Source organism: Megalobrama amblycephala, linkage group LG16, assembly GCF_018812025.1.
Source record: "Megalobrama amblycephala isolate DHTTF-2021 linkage group LG16, ASM1881202v1, whole genome shotgun sequence".
Classification (NCBI taxonomy): Eukaryota; Metazoa; Chordata; class Actinopteri; order Cypriniformes; family Xenocyprididae; genus Megalobrama; species Megalobrama amblycephala.
Window position 1 is genome coordinate 41,048,658 of NC_063059.1, and position 22,753 is coordinate 41,071,410.

The 22,753-nt window shown below is 37.4% G+C and overlaps 2 protein-coding genes across 2 annotated transcripts; one reads left to right on the forward strand and one right to left on the reverse strand.

Moving 5' to 3' along the window:
* Positions 1 to 256: 256 nt before the first annotated feature.
* Positions 257 to 11,728, reverse strand: LOC125248853 (nucleotidyltransferase MB21D2). Its single transcript, XM_048160984.1, has 2 exons — positions 11,385 to 11,728; positions 257 to 3,834 (listed from the first exon to the last, which is right to left on the reverse strand). The coding sequence occupies exons 1-2, from the start codon at positions 11,617 to 11,619 to the stop codon at positions 2,570 to 2,572; spliced, it is 1,500 nt and encodes a 499-aa protein (XP_048016941.1). The 5' UTR covers positions 11,620 to 11,728; the 3' UTR covers positions 257 to 2,569.
* A 1,324-nt stretch (positions 11,729 to 13,052) lies between these two features.
* Positions 13,053 to 22,222, forward strand: LOC125249220 (presenilins-associated rhomboid-like protein, mitochondrial). Its single transcript, XM_048161463.1, has 10 exons — positions 13,053 to 13,221; positions 15,479 to 15,680; positions 15,938 to 16,078; positions 16,160 to 16,208; positions 16,340 to 16,435; positions 19,054 to 19,203; positions 19,290 to 19,360; positions 19,445 to 19,546; positions 19,629 to 19,726; positions 21,701 to 22,222. The coding sequence occupies exons 1-10, from the start codon at positions 13,127 to 13,129 to the stop codon at positions 21,813 to 21,815; spliced, it is 1,119 nt and encodes a 372-aa protein (XP_048017420.1). The 5' UTR covers positions 13,053 to 13,126; the 3' UTR covers positions 21,816 to 22,222.
* Positions 22,223 to 22,753: the final 531 nt, after the last annotated feature.

Sequence of the window (22,753 nt, forward strand, 5' to 3'; positions counted from 1 at the left end):
GAGAAACACGGAAATGTGAAAAGGGTCTGTTTGTGACGTCAGACACCAGTGATTTCAAACCGCGTTATGAATTTGTACATGGTTTGTCTGAAAGCATATTAAAAACAACACAAATACATAAACAACATTAAAACTTAAATTTTCACCTCTTACCGACCCCAAACTTTTGATACAATCATTTGCAAAATTCCTACTGACAAGAAAAACATCTTTTAGGATTTGCAAAACAGAATAATCAAGATGTCTCTCACACATCTGTATTTCTGTACAGCTTTATTTACCAAACACAAGTTAAAATGCAATGCAACACTGATCCAGAGCAGATATGTTATTTTGCCGAGGTGTCCATAAGCCCGCTGGCATATCAGAGATATTTATCAAGCATAAGTCTAAATAACATGTACATATTATCATGGACATCAGTCTAATGATGACAGCTAAAATAAATCAACATGTTCAGTTTAGTTCTGATATGTCCTGATTCAGATATAAAGAGAAACACACGGTCGGGGTTCAAAAAGAGTCTTTAACCCCCTTAATCGGAATAAAAACACCCCATTGGTTGATTTCAGTGATAAGGCATTACGATTGGTCCCTGTAGAGCTTGAAGATTCACGTTTGGTCTGTTATGATCGGTCCCTCCTACCAATTACATGCAAATATATGCATGTGTCAGTAATTAAATGAGAAATGCACATCACATGATTGGTTGATGCTGATAATCGGCCCGTCAGATTGGTCTAACTGGGAGAAGTGGGCAGGGTTAATTACAGCAGTACGGACACAAGTTACAACACATAATGATCAAAATACTCAAATTATTACAAAAACAAAAATTATTAATGCACCTATTATGTTTAGCAGCATAATATATTATAAAAAACACAAACAAATAAAGTTCTTTTGATTTTTTTTTTTTCCAAAGGGTGAATCTCATGAAACCAATTTAAAAGCCTATTTTAGGATCAAGATTTTTCATGAAAAGCCTCGCAATTCTCAATGCAATGCGAAAAATATATATTATTTAAACTGCAAAGTATATCTATATCCTGATATTATTTGAAGTATGATCTTTAATTTATTAATAATAATAATAAAACAAAAATTAAGTATTACAGTAATGAGAATCTAATAAGAATAAAAAAGTTTGGGTTTAAAATGTGTTTAAATTTCATGAAAATATGGTTAAAATGAAAAACATCTTCTAAAATAGGCTTTATTTTCTTCATGCAAAATATAAATACTTACATTTTTGGAGTTGTAAAATGTTACCTGGACATGTTTTCATGAGATTCACCCAAAGAGATTTTGTTTTAAAAGAAACAAACATCCATCATCACAGGGAGTGTGTTTCTGTGTATTTTTGGAGGCCTAGTGTGCAGTTTGTGAGAGTAAAAGTTCAGCCAGTGTGTTTGTGAAAACGATTGTGTCTAAAATAGTGTTTACAGTATAACGTTACAGTGTACTTACAAGTAAAGCATATAAACACATTTTGTCTAATTGCACTTCTGAGTGGAGTTATGGGTTTCCTGTTTCCCACATGAGCCATTCACAAACCGTCCTCCCTCCACATCCGTCCATAAATCTCTCATTCTCTCGCTCTCCTTCCAGTAAAAACTGGGCATCTGTAATGGGGAGGAACAGATATGTGAACACGACTTCAACTGGCAGCAGTGAAACAGGATCATGTCCATTTTTAACATCATATTCAAAGTCTGAAGTCACACGGCTTTATGCTTCTGGAACTCATTAAAAACAGAACAAAGCAGTCAGCGCCCAATCAGATCAAGGGGTGTGGCTTCAGAAGAATCTGTCATCGATGCGAAAGTGAAGTTGTGTAACGTCATCTTAGTCTGTGCCCAATCAGATTTGGGGGCGTGGCTTCAGAAGAATTTGTCATTAATGCAAAAGTGAAGTTGTGTAACGTCATCTGTAGTCAGCGCCCAATCAGATTTGGGGGCGTGGCTTCAGAAGAATTTGTCACTGATGTGAAAGTAAGGTTATCTGCAGAGTCCAATCATATCAGGGGGTGTGGCTTCAGAAGAATTTGACACTGATGTGAAAGTGAGGTCATCTGCAGTCAGCGTCCAATCAGATCAGGGGGTGTGGCTTCATTAGAATTTATTATCTATGCAAGTGAGGTTGCGTGACGTCGTCTGCAGTCAGCAGCCAATTAGATTAGAGGGCGTGGCTTCAGAAGAATGTCACCGATGCGAAGGTGAGGTCATCCACAGTCAGTGATCCAATCAGATCAGTGGGTGTGGCTTCAAAAGAATTTGTCATCATTGTGAAAGTTGTATGACGTCGTCTTTAGTCAGCGTCCAATCAGATTTGGAGGCGTGGCTTTAGGAGAATTTGTCACTAATGTGAAAGTGAGGTCATCTGCAGTCAGTGTCCAATCGGATCAGAGGGTGTGGCTTCAGAAAAATGTCACCGATGCGAAGGTGAGGTTGCGTGATGTTGTCTGCAGCCAGCAGCCAATCAGATCAGAGGGCGTGGCTTCAGAAGAATGTCACCGATGCGAAGGTTGTCTGCTGACAGTGTTCCAATTAGATCAGTGGGTGTGGCTTCAGAAGAATTTATCATCAATGCGAAAGTGAGGTCGTGTGACGTCGTCTGGGTTGATGAAAACGGAGATGGACTTCCCAGGATTCTCTGTGACCAGCTGCTGGAGTTTCTTCGCAAGCCGGTCGTCCGGTTGCTGATCGCCTCCTGGGTCCGACAGCGGCGACGGCAGGTTTGAGCTTCCTCCGCGCCACTGAAGCTCAAGTGTGAGCCGCGAGGCGGCTTTTGCGTGCTCGATTGCGCTCCGCAAGTGCTCCGCTGGGTCGGAGCGTACGGACGACAACTTGCGTGCATGCAGCATGGCCGTGTCGTCGCTGAGGTGCTCTAGCATGTTGCATTGTGGGATGAAGTAATTAGGGCAGGTCTTATTCACCAAGCAATGCTGCAAGTCGTCGATCAAACCAAGCAGGAAGTGCGCGGCATAGTCTTCCTGCGCCAAGTACGTATGCGGTAGGCGGTCGCAGGCCCAAAGCATAAGCGAACGCAGGTGGTACGGGCTGATAGCTTTGGGTCGAGACAGCAGCTTAATAATCAGAGCTTTACAAGCCTGGTACGCCTGCATCAGACTCGCAGAGATGCACTTCTTCAGCTGCACCTCGCTGCGCGCAAACGACAAACGCCATTCGTTTTCCTTCTGGCCTGTAGAAGAGCATGCAGGCAGCAAATAAAACCCACTGATCACTTCCTCCTCTGTGATTTTCCCATCCCAAAAATGGTTTTCCATCAGCCAGCTTTGGGCCACCGCAGGCCAACCCTTGAACGACACCACTGGGACCACATCGTACAACATCCGGCTGCCTCCGACGCCCAAGATGATGGAGATAACTGTCGCATTGCGCTCAACCTTCTCGACCCTTGGAACACCGCGCTGCGGCTTCTTCTGAATCTCCGCCAAAACCATACTAATGGATTCGTAGAACCAATCGGCCACCAGCGTGGGCGAGAAAAAGTAGTTAGTTGCACCGTTAACGTGGTCGACCACAGTGCAACAGTCCTTCCACTTGTTGATGGTTCCCTCGTCAAACAGTCGCAGGCTGAGCCAGGAGTGGCAGAGCGCCGAGTGACGCATGTCCAACGTGACCGGCTGGTTTCGGTCGTGGAGTTTGAGCGCGGGAACCAGCAGCGTGAAGTCCATGTCGTAATCCGCTCCCCTCGCATACACCGTCAACTCGTCCAGATCCATGTCGACCACACCCTCCCTCACCCCGCCGGACAACAGCAGGTACTCATTGGCAACCGGAAGCTTCTGGTCCAACTTCTGCACCATGCCTGAAAACAGAAATGACATCATTAGAGAGGGACAAATGCTGTCTTTGGCCCTGTCCAATTGGAACCTTAAGCCCTTGCAATCTTCATCCGAGTCCACACTTTCGTGACGTAATGCCACTTTGACTGTCGGGTAGAAGTCTGCTGCGGGCTTGGCAAAAGTGAGCATTGAGGGAGCATATTGGCCGCAAAGAGAGCGCTAGCAAGTGCCCTTCTGAAACATTAAATGACAAATGGGACACTCTATGGTCTTGTAGACTTAATGGACACACAAACATGGCGGCCATTGTAAGTCCGTAAGTCCACAAGACCACAAGTGCCATTTGGGACAGGGTGTTTAAGTCATCTGCTTTCTGTCAAATTGCACAGGAAAACGTGCGTTTGTGAAAATTATGTCTGAAATAGTTTCTGTTGGGAATTTGATGGAAACCCTTACTTCGTCCCACATTTTTGTGATATCCAGGGCTTGACATTAACACCCGCAGTGGCGTGTAACACAGTCACTCCTACTAAACACTTTGGCGGGGTTGAATTTATATATATATACATATTTCAATTCTAGTCTTTCAGAAAGCCATCTGTAATAATAAACTAACTGCAATGTAGTTTTGTCAAAAATACCAATTTTTCAGTACATATCGATACTGAAATATCTGAAACGCTTCCAATACTCATTTTCAACTAAGATACACAATACCAGCGAGGGCTGGGACAATAAATTGATGCATCACGAATCAAGAAATAATTCTGGATTGATTCTGAGATTTTCCGTATGTATCGCGACTCTCTCTCGAATCAATTCTGAGCTTAGTTTTTGAACAGCAGACGACACTGCGCGCTTTAGACACAGCTGTACTCTGCTTGCTTCCAATTCCACCACTTGAACCTTCTATGTTAATCATTCATAAAGTTCAAAAAGTTCAAAGTGAATTACAAGGGTGTCTGCAGTGGGCAGTTTACATTAATCTTGTGTCATACAATCATTCTGAGGTGCAAGTACATTCTCAGACTCAGCCGAACGCACAAGCGCTCTTCTTCATGAACATTTGAGCATGCAGTTTAAAACCAGCCTAGTGCACCCTCTGCTGTTAAAAACGAAGCTCAGAATCGATCCACGAATCATGATGCATCAATTTATTGTCCCAGCCCTAATACCAGCTACGCTTTCTCTCTCTCATCTCTCTGACAGCGGTTTGACACACAAACCCGCCTCCCTTCACTTACTCTTTTCATTTGCTCCAGATGAATATTGTTGGTGTTACAAGGCTTGTATTTCAGCGTGGGACTGCATGTTTTGCGCATAATTTTACTCATTCCCTTAGGTTATGTGCTCACACCAAAAGTACGCTCATATAAAGCCGCCTCTCAGTACTAAATTGAGTTGTTTTTCGCTGATTATTGCGCTTAGTCAAATACACACAAAATAATGTCAAAACGCTGTTCTTGGCGAGTATTCACGTAAACACAGTCAGTTATGTTTTAAGTGAACATAAACAGTTGAGAAAACGCATGTGTAACAGTATAATGGATCCGTGCATCAGGTCTTAAAGTGACAGCAGCCTAATATACCTGCTGCCAAATTATGAGATCATATTAAAAATATCTATATGGCAGTTTTTCCCCATGGTATCAATGTCAAATTTGTGTGAAAATGCTGAGTGGCTAGTAACTTTGGAAAACCACTTGCCACAGTGGCTGGTGAGCAATACAGTTCATGTCAAACCCTGGTGATATCATATGAAAACATGGAAAAAATGGCAGTGACTTTAGATATACACTGCAGTGTAAAATCTAATTTTATTATAGCTGATGTTACCTGGGCGCATTCTTAGTTCTTAAATATTTTGGAGGTGAATTAAATCTGCGTTCAGGCAGTGTAACTTTTTGCACCACTAACATAAATATAACAAAATAAGTCTATTTAATTCAATTAATTCAATTTAAATGAATGCAAAAAAGATTACAAATATCACCTTTAGTGTAGTGATAAAGGTTTTGCACATGGATGCACTTTGGCATTACAAGTGTTGGAAACTAATAGTTTCTTTGCTGTAAACAGTTGTTATTTTGCAATTACAGTAATTCTGACAAGACGTGAGTGCAGCATTAGAGGGAACGAAGGGTGTTGCCTAATGGAACAAAATATCATAATAAAGCATAATAAAAAAAGGTTAATCTTTAACCTCAAGAACAACAGAGCAAACACAATAGTGTCCATAAAACCTATTCCTGCACAAACAGAAGGAACATTCCAGACCAGACGCTAGAAACAGACTCCTAGAGAAAATAATCCCCAGTGTCTGATGACGTCACACCTGAGCTCAACCTCATGAACCAGTGAGTGACTCGGGGGGTATTAAAATCTGCTGTCAGCAGCAGAAGTAACTCTAGAGAATCTCAGGGAAACAAAAACAAGTTAGTGACTCTGCTTGAGTGTGTTTTTTGGGCCCTGCACATCTGTCACACTCCTCCTGTGAGGCCACAGCGAGTTTAACAGTCAGCAATACACATTCAGGCCCACGATTCCAACATTTATCTAATATGATCACGGCTTCGACTACTAATACGAGTGCAGTAAACTCAGCTCTACATGCATATGTGATTTAAAGGGGTCATGACATGTTTTTTTTTTATTATTTTAATATGTTCATGTGTTTCACTTACAATTTAAAAAAAAAAAACTTCTGTGTGAAATTATGAGTTTTTAAGGCTTGTCAGTAAAGGGCCACTGTTATGATTGCCGAACATCATTGCATATGGAACAGTATAAACGGCCACTCGCTATTGAAAATGTTTTTATCCATATAAACCGTCATTTACAGACAAATAATTTTGAAATCATTTACTTGCGGTTTGTGATGCAGCTGCTGTCAGATCCAACACAGTCGGCTGCTTCATATGTCAACAAATGTTTCTTTGCGAACTTTTGCAATGCTGTCAATATAAAATGCTCCGAACAAACATAATCCTCCGACGTGATCTATGACGCCATTAAAATAAACCATCCACTTGTTTCCGATGCTGTGATCCTTCTGAAGTCTGTACAGAGACTCAGACCAGCTGTTTAAACTGGACGCGTCAAAGTGAACGTTCTTTCACTCTTCCATTTGTCCTGTTGTCGACAGACTCAAGCGTGTGGAGAAACGCAGAAACGCACATCTGTATACTGTATCAGCATAGACAGCGTCAGTGATTATAATGACTTCAGAAACCGAACGCACATCTGTATACCGTATCGGCGTAGACGGCATCAGTCATTATAATGACTTCAGAAACTGAACGCACATCTGTATACCGTATCGGCGTAGACGGCGTCAGTGATTATAATGACTTCAGAAACCGAACGCACATCTGTATACTGTATCGGCGTAGACGGCGTCAGTGATTATAATGACTTCAGAAACTGAACACATCTGTATACTGTATCGGCGTAGACGGCGTCAGTGATTATAATGACTTCAGAAACTGAACACATCTGTATACCGTATCGGCGTAGACGGCGTCAGTGATTATAATGACTTCAGAAACCGAACGCACATCTGTATACTGTATCAGTGTAGACAGCGTCAGTGATTATAATGACTTCAGAAACTGAACACATCTGTATACTGTATCGGTGTAGACGGCGTCAGTCATTATAATGACTTCAGAAACTGAACACATCTGTATACCGTATCGGCGTAGACGGCGTCAGTGATTATAATGACTTCAGAAACCGAACGCACATCTGTATACTGTATCAGTGTAGACAGCGTCAGTGATTATAATGACTTCAGAAACTGAACACATCTGTATACTGTATCAGTGTAGACAGCGTCAGTGATTATAATGACTTCAGAAACTGAACACATCTGTATACTGTATCGGCGTAGACAGCATCAGTCATTATAATGACTTCAGAAACTGAACGCACATCTGTATATTGTATCAGCGTAGACGGCGTCAGTCATTATAATGACTTCAGAAACCGAACGCACATCTGTATACTGTATCAGCGTAGACGGCGTCAGTGATTATAATGACTTCAGAAACTGAACACATCTGTATACTGTATCGGCGTAGAAGGCGTCAGTCATTATAATGACTTCAGAAACTGAACACATCTGTATACTGTATCAGCGTAGACAGCATCAGTCATTATAATGACTTCAGAAACCGAACGCACATCTGTATACTGTATCGGCGTAGACGGCGTCAGTCATTATAATGACTTCAGAAACTGAACACATCTGTATACTGTATCAGCATAGACAGCGTCAGTCATTATAATGACTTCAGAAACTGAACGCACATCTGTATATTGTATCAGCGTAGACGGCGTCAGTCATTATAATGACTTCAGAAACCGAACGCACATCTGTATACTGTATCAGCGTAGACGGCGTCAGTGATTATAATGACTTCAGAAACTGAACACATCTGTATACTGTATCGGCGTAGACGGCGTCAGTCATTATAATGACTTCAGAAACTGAACACATCTGTATACTGTATCAGCGTAGACAGCATCAGTCATTATAATGACTTCAGAAACCGAACGCACATCTGTATACTGTATCGGCGTAGACGGCGTCAGTCATTATAATGACTTCAGAAACTGAACACATCTGTATACTGTATCAGCATAGACAGCGTCAGTCATTATAATGACTTCAGAAACCGAACGCACATCTGTATACCGTATCGGCGTAGACGGCATCAGTCATTATAATGACTTCAGAAACTGAACACATCTGTATACTGTATCGGCGTAGACAGCATCAGTCATTATAATGACTTCAGAAACCGAACGCACATCTGTATACCGTATCGGCGTAGACGGCATCAGTCATTATAATGACTTCAGAAACTGAACACATCTGTATACTGTATCGGCGTAGACAGCATCAGTCATTATAATGACTTCAGAAACCGAACGCACATCTGTATACTGTATCGGCGTAGACGGCGTCAGTCATTATAATGACTTCAGAAACTGAACACATCTGTATACTGTATCAGCATAGACAGCGTCAGTCATTATAATGACTTCAGAAACCGAACGCACATCTGTATACCGTATCGGCGTAGACGGCATCAGTCATTATAATGACTTCAGAAACTGAACACATCTGTATACTGTATCAGCGTAGACAGCATCAGTCATTATAATGACTTCAGAAACCGAACGCACATCTGTATACTGTATCGGCGTAGACGGCGTCAGTCATTATAATGACTTCAGAAACTGAACACATCTGTATACTGTATCAGCGTAGACAGCGTCAGTCATTATAATGACTTCAGAAACCGAACGCACATCTGTATACCGTATCGGCGTAGACGGCATCAGTCATTATAATGACTTCAGAAACTGAACACATCTGTATACTGTATCGGCGTAGACAGCATCAGTCATTATAATGACTTCAGAAACCGAACGCACATCTGTATACTGTATCGGCGTAGACGGCGTCAGTCATTATAATGACTTCAGAAACTGAACACATCTGTATACTGTATCAGCATAGACAGCGTCAGTCATTATAATGACTTCAGAAACCGAACGCACATCTGTATACTGTATCGGCGTAGACGGCGTCAGTCATTATAATGACTTCAGAAACTGAACACATCTGTATACTGTATCAGCATAGACAGCGTCAGTCATTATAATGACTTCAGAAACCGAACGCACATCTGTATACCGTATCGGCGTAGACGGCATCAGTCATTATAATGACTTCAGAAACTGAACACATCTGTATACTGTATCAGCGTAGACGGCGTCAGTGATCATAATGACTTCAGAAACTGAACGCACATCTGTATACCGTATCGGCGTAGACGGCGTCAGTGATTATAATGACTTCAGAAACTGAACGCACATCTGTATACCGTATCGGCGTAGACGGCGTCAGTCATTATAATGACTTCAGAAACTGAACACATCTGTATACTGTATCGGCGTAGACAGCATCAGTCATTATAATGACTTCAGAAACTGAACACATCTGTATACTGTATCGGCGTAGACAGCATCAGTCATTATAATGACTTCAGAAACTGAACGCACATCTGTATATTGTATCAGCGTAGACGGCGTCAGTCATTATAATGACTTCAGAAACTGAACACATCTGTATACTGTATCGGCGTAGATGGCGTCAGTGATTATAATGACTTCAGAAACTGAACACATCTGTATACTGTATCAGTGTAGACAGCGTCAGTGATTATAATGACTTCAGAAACTGAACACATCTGTATACTGTATCGGCGTAGACGGCGTCAGTCATTATAATGACTTCAGAAACTGAACACATCTGTATACTGTATCGGCGTAGATGGCGTCAGTGATTATAATGACTTCAGAAACCGAACGCACATCTTAAGTGACTGAACGCCAGTGGGCGGGGCTTGAGGTGCAATGATGTATATTCGTCAAAATCTTGCTCTGGAGGCAGGCATACGCAAATGTATTTGCCTGAGTGACGTCACAGATCCCGCAATATCAAAATGAGTAGTTTTTGGAGCTTTATTAAATAAATGCTTTGTTTATAATGAAGAAGACTTCTTATATGTCAAAAATCAAGGCAAATATGATTTCTCATGTCATGACCCCTTTCAAAAAATGTGCACACTGTCAGATTTGATTTCCTCCTTTCCACAGATTTTACTCCAGCGCAGTACGTCTACAGATTATGTATGTGAGCGCATGGCTGAGTAAACAGTGAGTCAGGGCACAGACAGCAGAAGTTCAGCTCTGCCTCACTGCATCGCTCTGGGGCTCCTGAACTCATGCGTCTGGACGGCTCTTCTGCTCAAACTGCATCGCTTCTGTTCGCTGCCTCTGAGAATTACACTCTTAAATAAATGCAGCTTTTATGCCCTATTACTAACTTGGTGCTACTTATCCCTGCTGGCCTGATTAAAAACTGCATTTTAATTTTAATTCATAAGCATTTACAATCTGAAGAATTTGCATGCATCATTTTAACAGGGTTTGCATGTTTGTTTTTATTTGCGGTTTTATTTATTTATTTATTTATTATATTTGGCAGAATTTGCATTTGTTTTGGTTCTCATAATTGCTTTTCCTCACCATGTCTTGCATTGTTTTTCAGTCAAGATATTCAGTGAATAACAACTTAAATTTTAGTCTGTTCATCACATATTCAATCTTATGGCTTCAAATGTGCATTTTGGTTCTTTCTAAAGATTTTCAGCCACTGCTGACCTTCCACTTTCAATGAAAGGAAAAAGAGAAGCTTGGAAATTGTTCTAAACATCTCCCTTTATATTCCACAGATGAGTCACACTGGTTTAAAGCCTTTAACAGCACGCAGATGACCCGATTTTGACAGGTCATATACATGAAGCATATGAATAATAACAGTGCAAACATGAGGGTGTTGAATCTGCAAACATACACACCCATCCACTGCTCAACACAGCGACAAAGAGAAACAGATGCAGTGGAGAAGCACAATCGCACTTCCCCTTTCAAATGCATGAAATTCTCGGCTCGATATATTGTATCAGTTCATGCACGAAGCAGAGCTCTTTCTCACCGAGCATGGAGAAGATGAAGTCCTTGGCCGTGTGGATCTCGAGCGCTCGCTGGTCGTCATACTCCCGCTGCTCGTGCTTGCTGAATTCGGCGATCAGGCGGTTGAGCTCCTCTATCCTGGTACCGGACCTGAAGTCCAGCTCGGGGGGCTGCGGGACGTGTTTGGTGCTGTTCGGGGTGGCTGTAGGGCTGTTGCCAGCTGAACCAGCCCGGCTGGAGAGCGCAGGCGCCGCCATGTTCGCGAGGAGACGGCGGAATCGAAGCACCGGAGCGCACGCGCTGTACTTGGCTGTGGAGGGCGTGAGTGATGCGCGCACCGGACGAACGGGCGGAGGAGCGCAGATGCAACCGAACACTGATTTGTGTCTTTATTGGACAAACATTGCCTCAGCAAATAAGTACAAATATAATAAAAGCAAGTGCGAAACCAAATAATAAATGAATTTCAAATAAAATGCCGAATATAATAAATGAGTAAAAATTAACTCGCAAATCTGCCAATAAATTTTTAAATGAATAAAAAAATAAAAAAATATTATGAATAAATAAACAAACACTGCCACAAATGAGTAAAATAAGCAAATGTGCAAGCATGCAAATAAAGCAATTAATTGATAAACAAAAATAATAAATGAATGAAAAATCAAATTTATCCCCCAATATGCCTAAATAATATAAGAATTTCAAATAAAATGCAAATCTTGCCAAACATAATAAATAAGTAAAAATTAACTCGCAATTCTGCCAATAAATAATTAAATTAATAAAAAAATGAAAAATATTATGAATAAATAAAAACGCTGCCAAAAATGAATAAACTAACAATTCTGCGAAGTAATAAAAATGAAAAAAGAGCAAACTCTGCCAAAATAATAGATTAAATTATTAATTATCCACACAAAAATGAGTAAAATAAACAAATCTTCACACCTGCAAATGAAAAAAAAATCATAAGTGATTACATATAAAATAAAAACAAATGTGCAAACCTTTGCCAAAGTAATAAATGAAAAGTAATTAAATGAATAAATAAACAAACACTGCCACAAATTAGTAAAATAAACAAATGTGCAAGCATGCAAATAAACCAATTAATCGCTAAACTCTGGCAAAAATAATAAATTAATAAAAAACTAATTTATTCCCAATATGCCTAAATAATAAATGATTTTAAAATAAAATGAAAATCTTGCCAAATATAATGAGTAAAAATGAACTCGCAATTCTGCCAATAAAATGAATAAAAAATAAAAAATAATATTATGAATAAATAAAAACGCTGCCAAAAATGAATAAACTAACAAATCTCCGAAGTAATAAAAATGAAAAAAGAGCAAACTCTGCCAAAATAATAGATTAAATTAATAAATAAACACATACATGTAAATGAAAAAAAAATCATAAGTTAATACATATAAAATAAAAACAAATGTGCAAACCTTTGCCAGAGTAATAAATGAATAAATAAACAAACACTGTCATAAATGAGTAAAATAACAAATGTGCAAGCATGCAAATAAAGCAATTAATTGATAAACTCTGGCAAATAAATGAATAAAAAACAAATTTATTCCCAATATGCCTAAATAGCAAATTAATTAAAATGAGCAAAAAGATTGGGATAATTTTATTTTGAAATAGCTTACAACATTTTCTATCTACGCACAGCGTGAGTTTCAGTGACCGCCCTCCTCCAGCAGAGGCCGCTGTGGGCGCGGTCTGAGCCGGAAGCGGAAGCAGCGGATGCGGAGGGAGGCAGCAGGAATGATGGCGGTGAGGGGTTCAGTGGTTAGATGGGTTACAGGGGACATCATCAACACGCACTACCTAACAAACAGGTAACAAACATATATTTGACTGTGTGTTTATTTACTGAGTGCCTCAGATCCTCTGCTTTATCCTCTGGCACGAGCTTTAGTGGTTTAAATCAGATCATGCAGCTTAAAGTATTAAAATATTTGAACGGAATGAATTTAATACTAAACAATGAATAATGATGAACTTTTGTTCAGTTCTGGGATGGCATTTGTAGATGTAAACATTGCGTTTTGATTTATTTAATGACAACATGAAATAACAGTAATTCTATAAATAATCACTAATTAAAATATGAAGTTATATATGTTTTATAGAATATTATTTTATTATATATATATATATATATATATATATATATATATATATATAAAATTAGGCATGTGACGTATCAAATTTTCATGTTGCGATTAATTGCTGAAGCTTTTATCACGGTATACGGTATTATCACGATATTGAAATAATTTGCAAAAAAAAGTGTTATCATAGTATAACAGGTTTAAGAACTCTTTTGTAATAATGTTTAAATACAATAATACAATACACAAAAAAATATGTAAAGTAAAATTTTCAAACAGATTAAAGTGCAAAATAATTAGGCTATAAAGAACAACAGGCAACACTTTACAATTAGATCTCATTATTTAATGCATTATCTACGATTGAGCAATAGCTACATTTGTTACAGAAAGTATCATTTTTTGTTAATGTTAGTTAAGAAATACAACTGATCATTGTTAGTTTTATCTCAGCTCCATTAAATAAGTTCATTTGATTTTAGTAATGTTATTAAACAGTAACTAAGAAATTAACATTAACTAAGAATAATTAATGCTTTATAAGTATTTTTCATTGTCAGTTTGGTAATAATGAATTAACATGTTAACTAATAAAGTTTTACTGAACAATAACAAATAATCAGAACATTTCTAATCATTAGGGCATGTTGTAGTCCAGATTAAAATATAAAAATGTTTAAGATTAAATATAAATAGCCTATTAAGTTTTTAAGTATTAAATATTTTATGCTGTGATGAACAACATTGAGATTACAAAAAAATGAATGTCTGTTTGAAGCTTTTTAAAAACTTCACTAGCGCAGCTGCTTTTTTTGTGGTGTTTCCGGGGTAACCGCTGCATTTCTGCTGTTCCATCAGCACCCTCTGCTTTCTTTCAACGTGTCTCCTTCTCGTTCCGCCATGTGCTTCTCATGCACGTTGGGTTTGTTTACATGAGTGCACATGTGCCTTTGACGCAGAATACAGCGGTGTTGTGCATTTTATACGGTTGATGGGGAAAGTATTCTTAACGCATTATAAAAATTTTAATAATTGGTAATATATTATTATTTACGGTATTTTGAAGTGGCCACAATAACAATATTGTGCGCATTCATTATCGTGATATATATCACATTACCGAATATCGGCACGTCTTATATATATGTACATATCAGAAGTCGAGTTAAAAATTCCGTCATAACTAATTACCATAACCAGTTTCTTTTTTCATCCACATTTTTATTCACAAGCTTACAGAATAAGCAACTGGGCCTAGGCTATGCATTTATTTATATTATGAAAAGAACAAAGACTGCGCGTCACTTTTCAGTTTTCATCTTGAACAGTTGTCACAGAGTGAACGTGATCAACCCTTCCTCTTTACTACTTTACAGAATGAAATAAACATGAATGAACATAAGAAAATATGTTGCAAGATACAGTAGCTTACCGAAATCTGTATCATGTTCGAAAAGCCATTCGTTGACCATAAACTTGATAGTCAGCAGGAAGAATAACAAAACAAACCATTTAAAACAAAACTAACTGGATAACTCAGTATAAGTATTATAACTTTATTATTATAAAATGGACTTAAATTGGGTGCTCGCCCATGTGTAATCAAATGCATCATTATTGACATTTTCATTTTATTCTGGAGACTGAACTCACGCTCTGCTGGCACACTGGAGCGCACTCGCCACCAACTGGACAGGGGTGGGAATTACAGTTACAAGTTACATCAGCCTCAGTGTAATCTGTCAAAATGACGGACAGCCTTCAGATTTTTCCGTCACTGCAAAAAAAATTCCGTCAGTGACGGAAAATTTTCGGTTAACGCGACCTCTGATATATATTTTATAGCCTATTTTATCAAACAGGTCTTTAGAAAAGAAGAGTTTTGGGTAATTGTTTGTATGTTTCCCACATTCCACCCATTGGTAAATCACTATAAATGTATTTTAATGCTATATTTTATCATAATTGTGCTCCAAAATAGATTCACCCTCCAGACGCAGCAGAAGTGTGGCTTCCGCAAGGTGGCAAAGAAGGTGGAGCCAAAGAAGGGTGTGGCAGAGGAGATAGAGGCAAATGAAATCCTACAGAAGAAGGATGTGGCTCCGCCCCCAGAACGCCCCACCCCACACCCGCCCACCAGGTCATTTGGCAGACTGGTCAAACCATTTGTCTTCACTATAGGGGTAGGTACAAAGGATGGAGCTCAATAATGAAACTTACAGAAACAAACTTGTGTAAATCATTGAAAAAACATCCATATTTATGTTTTTATACTTTAATTATTCAGTTCAGTGGAATTGATGTATGAAGGCTTTTACACAAATTCATTTTGCTTGTATTTCATGAATATTGGTCCAATATGTGTGTGACTTATAATCTTTTACTTCGTTGTATTTTTTTGCTGTATTCATAAGAGAATATCGTAATAACTCCAGCTCAGTTTACAGGTTGTTCGTTCGGCGGTGCAGCGATATGGCAGTACGAAAGTTTAAAATCTCGTGTACAGAGTTATTTTGACGATGTCAAAGCGGACTGGCTGGAGAAGATACGGCCTCAGAAACAAGGAGATTTACGCAAACAGGTGTGTGTGTGTGTGTGTGTGTTTAATTGAAGCTTAATATGTTTTCTGCGGTGTGTGTTTAATGATCGTGTTGTTCTGCAGGTGAATCAGTGGTGGAACAGTTTAAGTGAAGGACAGAGAACAGTCACAGGTCAGACACAAACCATTCAATTTACACAGATGAGCGGTTTAGATTGTGGAGACCATGTTTTTAATAAAGTGTAATTATTTAATTAAATAAGCAGATGCTGTCATCTGTTTCTCTGTGCCTCTCTCTCTCAGGCATCATTGCAGCTAATGCGTTGGTGTTTTGTTGTTGGAGAGTTCCATCTCTGCAGCGCACCATGCTCAAGTACTTCACATCCAACCCCGCATCCAGTGAGTCAAGTCATCTGTTTAGCTCTCATAATATGTAGATTTCAACAACGAATCTCTTTCAGGGTCACTCCTGTTTGCACTGCATCAATATGAGGAATTTGGTGTAGGATTGAAAAGTGGATAATGGGCTGATTTACACTTTACTGTACAATCTGGCATGGCTTCAGGTGTCTTTTGTACCGAAAATGTTTTGTCCTGCATTTTTATGGGATTCTCAACATGATAATTATGAGTAAAAAACGAGTATAATTTAATAATTTGCATTATATTATATCTCTGGTACAGTAAATGTGCACAATATTACTAGTCATTTAATCTAGATTCTAATCTGGTTTATGCAGTTATTTAATCTAGTTTATGATCTGGTTTATGCAATTTAATTTAATTTGATTTCTGATCCTGTTAATGCATTTATTTAGTCTGGATTCTAATCTGGTTTATGCGGTTACTTAATTCTGATTCTAATGTATATGCGGTTATTTAATCTGGATTCTAATCAATCTGGTTTATGAAGTTATTTAATCTGGATTCTAATCTGGTTTATGAAGTTATTTAGTCTGGATTCTAATCTGGTTTATGCGGTTACTTAATCCTGATTCTAATGTATATGCGGTTATTTAATCTGGATTCTAATCAATCTGGTTTATGAAGTTATTTAATCTGGATTCTAATCTGGTTTATGAAGTTATTTAGTCTGGATTCTAATCTGGTTTATGCAGGTATTTAATCCTGATTCTAATCTGGTATATGCAGGTATTTAATCTGGATTCTGATCTGGTTTATGCAGTTATTTAGTCTGGATTCTAATCTGGTTTATGCAGTTATTTAGTCTGGATTCTAATCTGGTTTATGCGGTTACTTAATTCTGATTCTAATGTATATGCGGTTATTTAATCTGGATTCTAATCAATCTGGTTTATGAAGTTATTTAATCTGGATTCTAATCTGGTTTATGCGGTTACTTAATCCTGATTCTAATGTATATGCGGTTATTTAATCTGGATTCTAATCAATCTGGTTTATGAAGTTATTTAATCTGGATTCTAATCTGGTTTATGAAGTTATTTAGTCTGGATTCTAATCTGGTTTATGCGGTTACTTAATCCTGATTCTAATGTATATGCGGTTATTTAATCTGGATTCTAATCAATCTGGTTTATGAAGTTATTTAATCTGGATTCTAATCTGGTTTATGAAGTTATTTAGTCTGGATTCTAATCTGGTTTATGCGGTTACTTAATCCTGATTCTAATGTATATGCGGTTATTTAATCTGGATTCTAATCAATCTGGTTTATGAAGTTATTTAATCTGGATTCTAATCTGGTTTATGAAGTTATTTAGTCTGGATTCTAATCTGGTTTATGCGGTTACTTAATCCTGATTCTAATGTATATGCGGTTATTTAATCTGGATTCTAATCAATCTGGTTTATGAAGTTATTTAATCTGGATTCTAATCTGGTTTATGAAGTTATTTAGTCTGGATTCTAATCTGGTTTATGAAGTTATTTAGTCTGGATTCTAATCTGGTTTATGCAGGTATTTAATCCTGATTCTAATCTGGTATATGCAGGTATTTAATCTGGATTCTGATCTGGTTTATGCAGTTATTTAGTCTGGATTCTAATCTGGTTTATGCAGTTATTTAGTCTGGATTCTAATCTGGTTTATGCGGTTACTTAATTCTGATTCTAATGTATATGCGGTTATTTAATCTGGATTCTAATCAATCTGGTTTATGAAGTTATTTAATCTGGATTCTAATCTGGTTTATGCGGTTACTTAATTCTGATTCTAATGTATATGCGGTTATTTAATCTGGATTCTAATCAATCTGGTTTATGAAGTTATTTAATCTGGATTCTAATCTGGTTTATGCGGTTACTTAATTCTGATTCTAATGTATATGCGGTTATTTAATCTGGATTCTAATCAATCTGGTTTATGAAGTTATTTAATCTGGATTCTAATCTGGTTTATGCGGTTACTTAATTCTGATTCTAATGTATATGCGGTTATTTAATCTGGATTCTAATCAATCTGGTTTATGAAGTTATTTAATCTGGATTCTAATCTGGTTTATGCGGTTACTTAATTCTGATTCTAATGTATATGCGGTTATTTAATCTGGATTCTAATCAATCTGGTTTATGAAGTTATTTAATCTGGATTCTAATCTGGTTTATGAAGTTATTTAGTCTGGATTCTAATCTGGTTTATGCAGGTATTTAATCCTGATTCTAATCTGGTATATGCAGGTATTTAATCTGGATTCTGATCTGGTTTATGCAGTTATTTAGTCTGGATTCTGATCTGGTTTATGCAGTTATTTAGTCTGGATTCTAATCTGGTTTATGCAGTTATTTAGTCTGGATTATGATCTGGTTTATGCAATTTAATTTGATTTCTGATCCTGTTTATGCAGTTATTTAATCTGGATTCTGATCTGGTATATGCAGTTATTTAGTCTGGATTCTGATTTTGTTATACATTTACTTAATTTGATTTCTCATCTGGACTGGTTTATGCAGTTATTTAGTCTGGATTCTGATCTAATTTATGCAATAATTTAATCTGATTTGCAGTGTTATTTAATGTGGATTTAATCTGGTTTCAGAGGCGCTGTGTTGGCCCATGCTGCTGTCTACATTCAGTCACTATTCTCTCTTTCACATGGCGGCCAACATGTACGTGCTGTGGAGTTTCTCTTCAAGCATCATCAACATGATGGGCAAAGAGCAGTTTGTGGCGCTCTACCTATCCGCAGGTGTGTGTGAGAGTTTTCAGTGAAAAACTATCCCACTCTCTATAAATTCTTCTGTGTTACTGAACTTTTTGTTTCCATGTCCTCAGGTGTGATTTCTACGTTTTTCAGTTACGTGAGTAAAACAGCGATGGGTCGGTTTGGTCCATCACTGGGGGCGGTGAGTGTGTTTTCAGATTAAACATTTCAGGTATTCATCAGCATATGAATGTCATGAACAAATTGTTGTGTTTTGTTGTGTCAGTCAGGGGCCATCATGACTGTCCTAGCGGCTGTTTGCACCAAAATGCCTGAAGCCAAACTGGCCATCATCTTCCTCCCAATGTACACCTTCACTGCCGGAAATGTGAGTCTGTGTGTGTGTAAGAGCAAGAGTTTTATTTCTCAGTAATGATGGGCACATTCTCATGATCTTCTCCTGCCAACAGGCACTTAAGGCCATCGTCGCCTTGGATGCAGCAGGCTTGATTCTGGGATGGCGTTTTTTCGATCACGCAGCTCATTTAGGCGGAGCTTTATTCGGCATGTGAGTAACACGTCAATGTCTAGCTGATTTTGAAAGGAATAATGCTCCTATTGCTGCCATTTATAGCGGTGAAGCAAAATACAGTTTTGTGATTAACTAAATCAATTAAAATTATTTTCATTATGTAAAATAAAGCTAAAATAAAATAGAAATATTAGATGAAAAATGGTCTCACATTGTAATTTTCTTTGGATTTTAAACTGGTTTATGTAGTTATGTTTTATTTATTTTGAATATGGATTCTGATCTGGTTTGCGCAGTTATTTAATCAGGATTCAAAACTGGTTTATGTGGTTATTTAATCTAGATTCTGATCTGGTTTATACAGTTATTTAATATGGATTCTGATATGCAGTTATTTAATCTGGATTCTGATCTGGATTATTTATTAATTGAAAAAATACGTTCTCAATCATTGAAATAAAGATCAAATAAAATATAAATATTAGTTGAAAATGCATTCACATTGTAATTACCTTTTGGATTTTAAACTGGTTTATGTAATCTGGATTCAAAGCTGGTTTATGCCATTTTTAATATGGATTCTGATCTGGTTTATGTGGTTATTTAATATGGATTCTGATCTGGTTTATGTGGTTATTTAATCTGGATTCTGATCTGGTTTATGTGGTTATTTAATATGGATTCTGATCTGGTTTATGTGGTTATTTAATCTGGATTCTGATCTGTTTTTTTTATTAATTAAAAAAAATGTTTTCATTAATTGAAATAAAGATCAAATAAAATATAAATATTAGATGAAAACGGTTTCACATTTTACCTTTGGATTTTAAACTGGTTTATGCCATTTTTAATATGGATTTTGATCTGGTTTATGTGGTTATTTAATCTGGATTCTGATTTGGTTTATGTGGTTATTTGATCTGGATTCTGATCTGGTTTATGTGGTTATTTGATCTGGATTCTGATCTGGTTTATGTGGTTATTTAATCTGGATTCTGATTTGGTTTATGTGGTTATTTGATCTGGATTCTGATCTGGTTTATGTGGTTATTTAATCTGGATTCTGATCTGTTTTTTTTATTAATTAAAAAAAAATGTTTTCATTAATTGAAATAAAGATCAAATAAAATATAAATATTAGATGAAAACGGTTTCACATTTTATCTTTGGATTTTAAACTGATTTATGTAGTTATGTAATCTGGATTCAAAGCTGGTTTATGCCATTTTTAATATGGATTTTGATCTGGTTTATGTGGTTATTTAATCTGGATTCTGATTTGGTTTATGTGGTTATTTGATCTGGATTCTGATCTGGTTTATGTGGTTATTTAATCTGGATTCTGATTTGGTTTATGTGGTTATTTGATCTGGATTCTGATCTGGTTTATGTGGTTATTTAATCTGGATTCTGATCTGGTTTTTTTATTAATTAAAAAAATGTTTTCATTAATTGAAATAAAGATCAAATAAAATATAAATTTTAGATGAAAACGGTTTCACATTTTACCTTTGGATTTTAAACTGATTTATGTAGTTATTTAATCTGGATTCAAAACTAGTTTATGCCATTTTTTTTTTAATATATGGATTCTGATCTTGCTTATTCAAATTCAGTCACTCCTAAAATTAAACTTAAATAAAAAAAAGTTGAAGCTAAATAGAAATATAAAAAATAATAAATATGACAAAAACACATCACAAAATTACTATAACTTTACCTAAATTAAAATAAAAACTAAAAGCTAATTCAAAATATTATAATAGCATATAAATAATCCTAAAATAATATTGTCAAACTGCTTGTATGTACTGTTTATAAGACCCTTCTCTCGAAATGTGCTCACGAGGTGCAGTTGAGATACATTTTATCAGGTGTGAACAGTGAAGTGTTTCAGCTGACCACTTGATGGCTCTTAATACCATTTGTAAATGTGCAAAGACAAGCATGTTTATTCTCTCTCTGTGCTTGACATGTCAATGTGTCTCTCTCTTTCTTTCCTTTCTCTAGCTGGTACATTCTTTACGGTCACGAGCTTATTTGGAAGAACAGAGAGCCGCTGGTGAAGTTGTGGCACGACTTCAGAACAAGAGGACCGGGAGCTGGTGGCAACGGCTCGATTTAGAGCATTGCATTATGGGTAGACGCCGAGCAGGTGACCTGAAGAGGAAAACAATTTTGAGAAATGGACACACAGTGACGCTCTGTTTATTCTGTGTGTGAGAGAGAGTTTGTCAGAGCAAGGTCTGTTTTCAGTTGTCATACTGAGTGACGTTAGTATTGCTGTGATGTCATTATGCTCCGCCCCCGAGTTTAAATTTGAATCCAGGTAGCCCCACCCACTTTTCTAAAAATGCAAATTATCTGGAGGGGCGGGGCCTCCGCACACAGCTCATTTCTAAGGTCATTATATTTCTCGATGACAATGAAACGGCCCACTCAACACCATGTACAGAAATTTAAATGCTTAAAATAGTCTGTAATTGTCATTTAAAAAATAAAATTATTATTTAAAATTCTGGTTATCAGAAATCACCAGGTGCGAGTGTTGGTTTTATTTGTTTTTAAGCGTGTATAATATGTTCCGCTTAAGTTTTGTTTATTTTCTGTGTTTCAGATGAGACTTTGGCCCCTGTTAAATGTGAATGATTAACCAGGTTTCTCTATAACACACACACACACACACACACACACACATCCGTGACATACATCTCATCAAACACACACACACACACAGTAGAAACGGTTTCTGTGTTGTTTTCTCGGATCGGTCAAAGTTCAATAACAGTCATAGTATCATAATCGCTCATGAACAATGAGTCTGTTTTCCACTTCCTCGTGTTTTTATGAAGTCACTGTATCGCTCGTCTCTTCCTGTTTCCCAGTTATCTCACGTTAACTTCCGTCACATCGTTCTGTTCTTTCACATTCCTCAATCACACGTCACTGTTTTTGTTGTCTTCAGGTTTTTATTTAGTTAATTACACTGTTCAGGTGAGTTAATGTTACTTTGAGGTAAATATTTACCCATGGTCAGAAGACATAATGTATTTAGCAAAAGGT

What these genes read in the sequence shown, in the direction of transcription:
- LOC125248853 (XM_048160984.1), bottom strand. Translation starts at nt 11,619, where the DNA reads ATGGCGGCGCCTGCGCTCTCCAGCCGGGCTGGTTCAGCTGGCAACAGC. An exon ending in CTTCATCTTCTCCATGCTCG is followed by an intron (nt 3,835 to 11,384) that starts GTGAGAAAGAGC and finishes TTCTGTTTTCAG; the next exon opens with GCATGGTGCAGAAGTTGGAC.
- LOC125249220 (XM_048161463.1), top strand. Translation starts at nt 13,127, where the DNA reads ATGCGGAGGGAGGCAGCAGGAATGATGGCGGTGAGGGGTTCAGTGGTT. An exon ending in CACATCCAACCCCGCATCCA is followed by an intron (nt 16,436 to 19,053) that starts GTGAGTCAAGTC and finishes ATCTGGTTTCAG; the next exon opens with AGGCGCTGTGTTGGCCCATG. An exon ending in GGCGGAGCTTTATTCGGCAT is followed by an intron (nt 19,727 to 21,700) that starts GTGAGTAACACG and finishes TCCTTTCTCTAG; the next exon opens with CTGGTACATTCTTTACGGTC.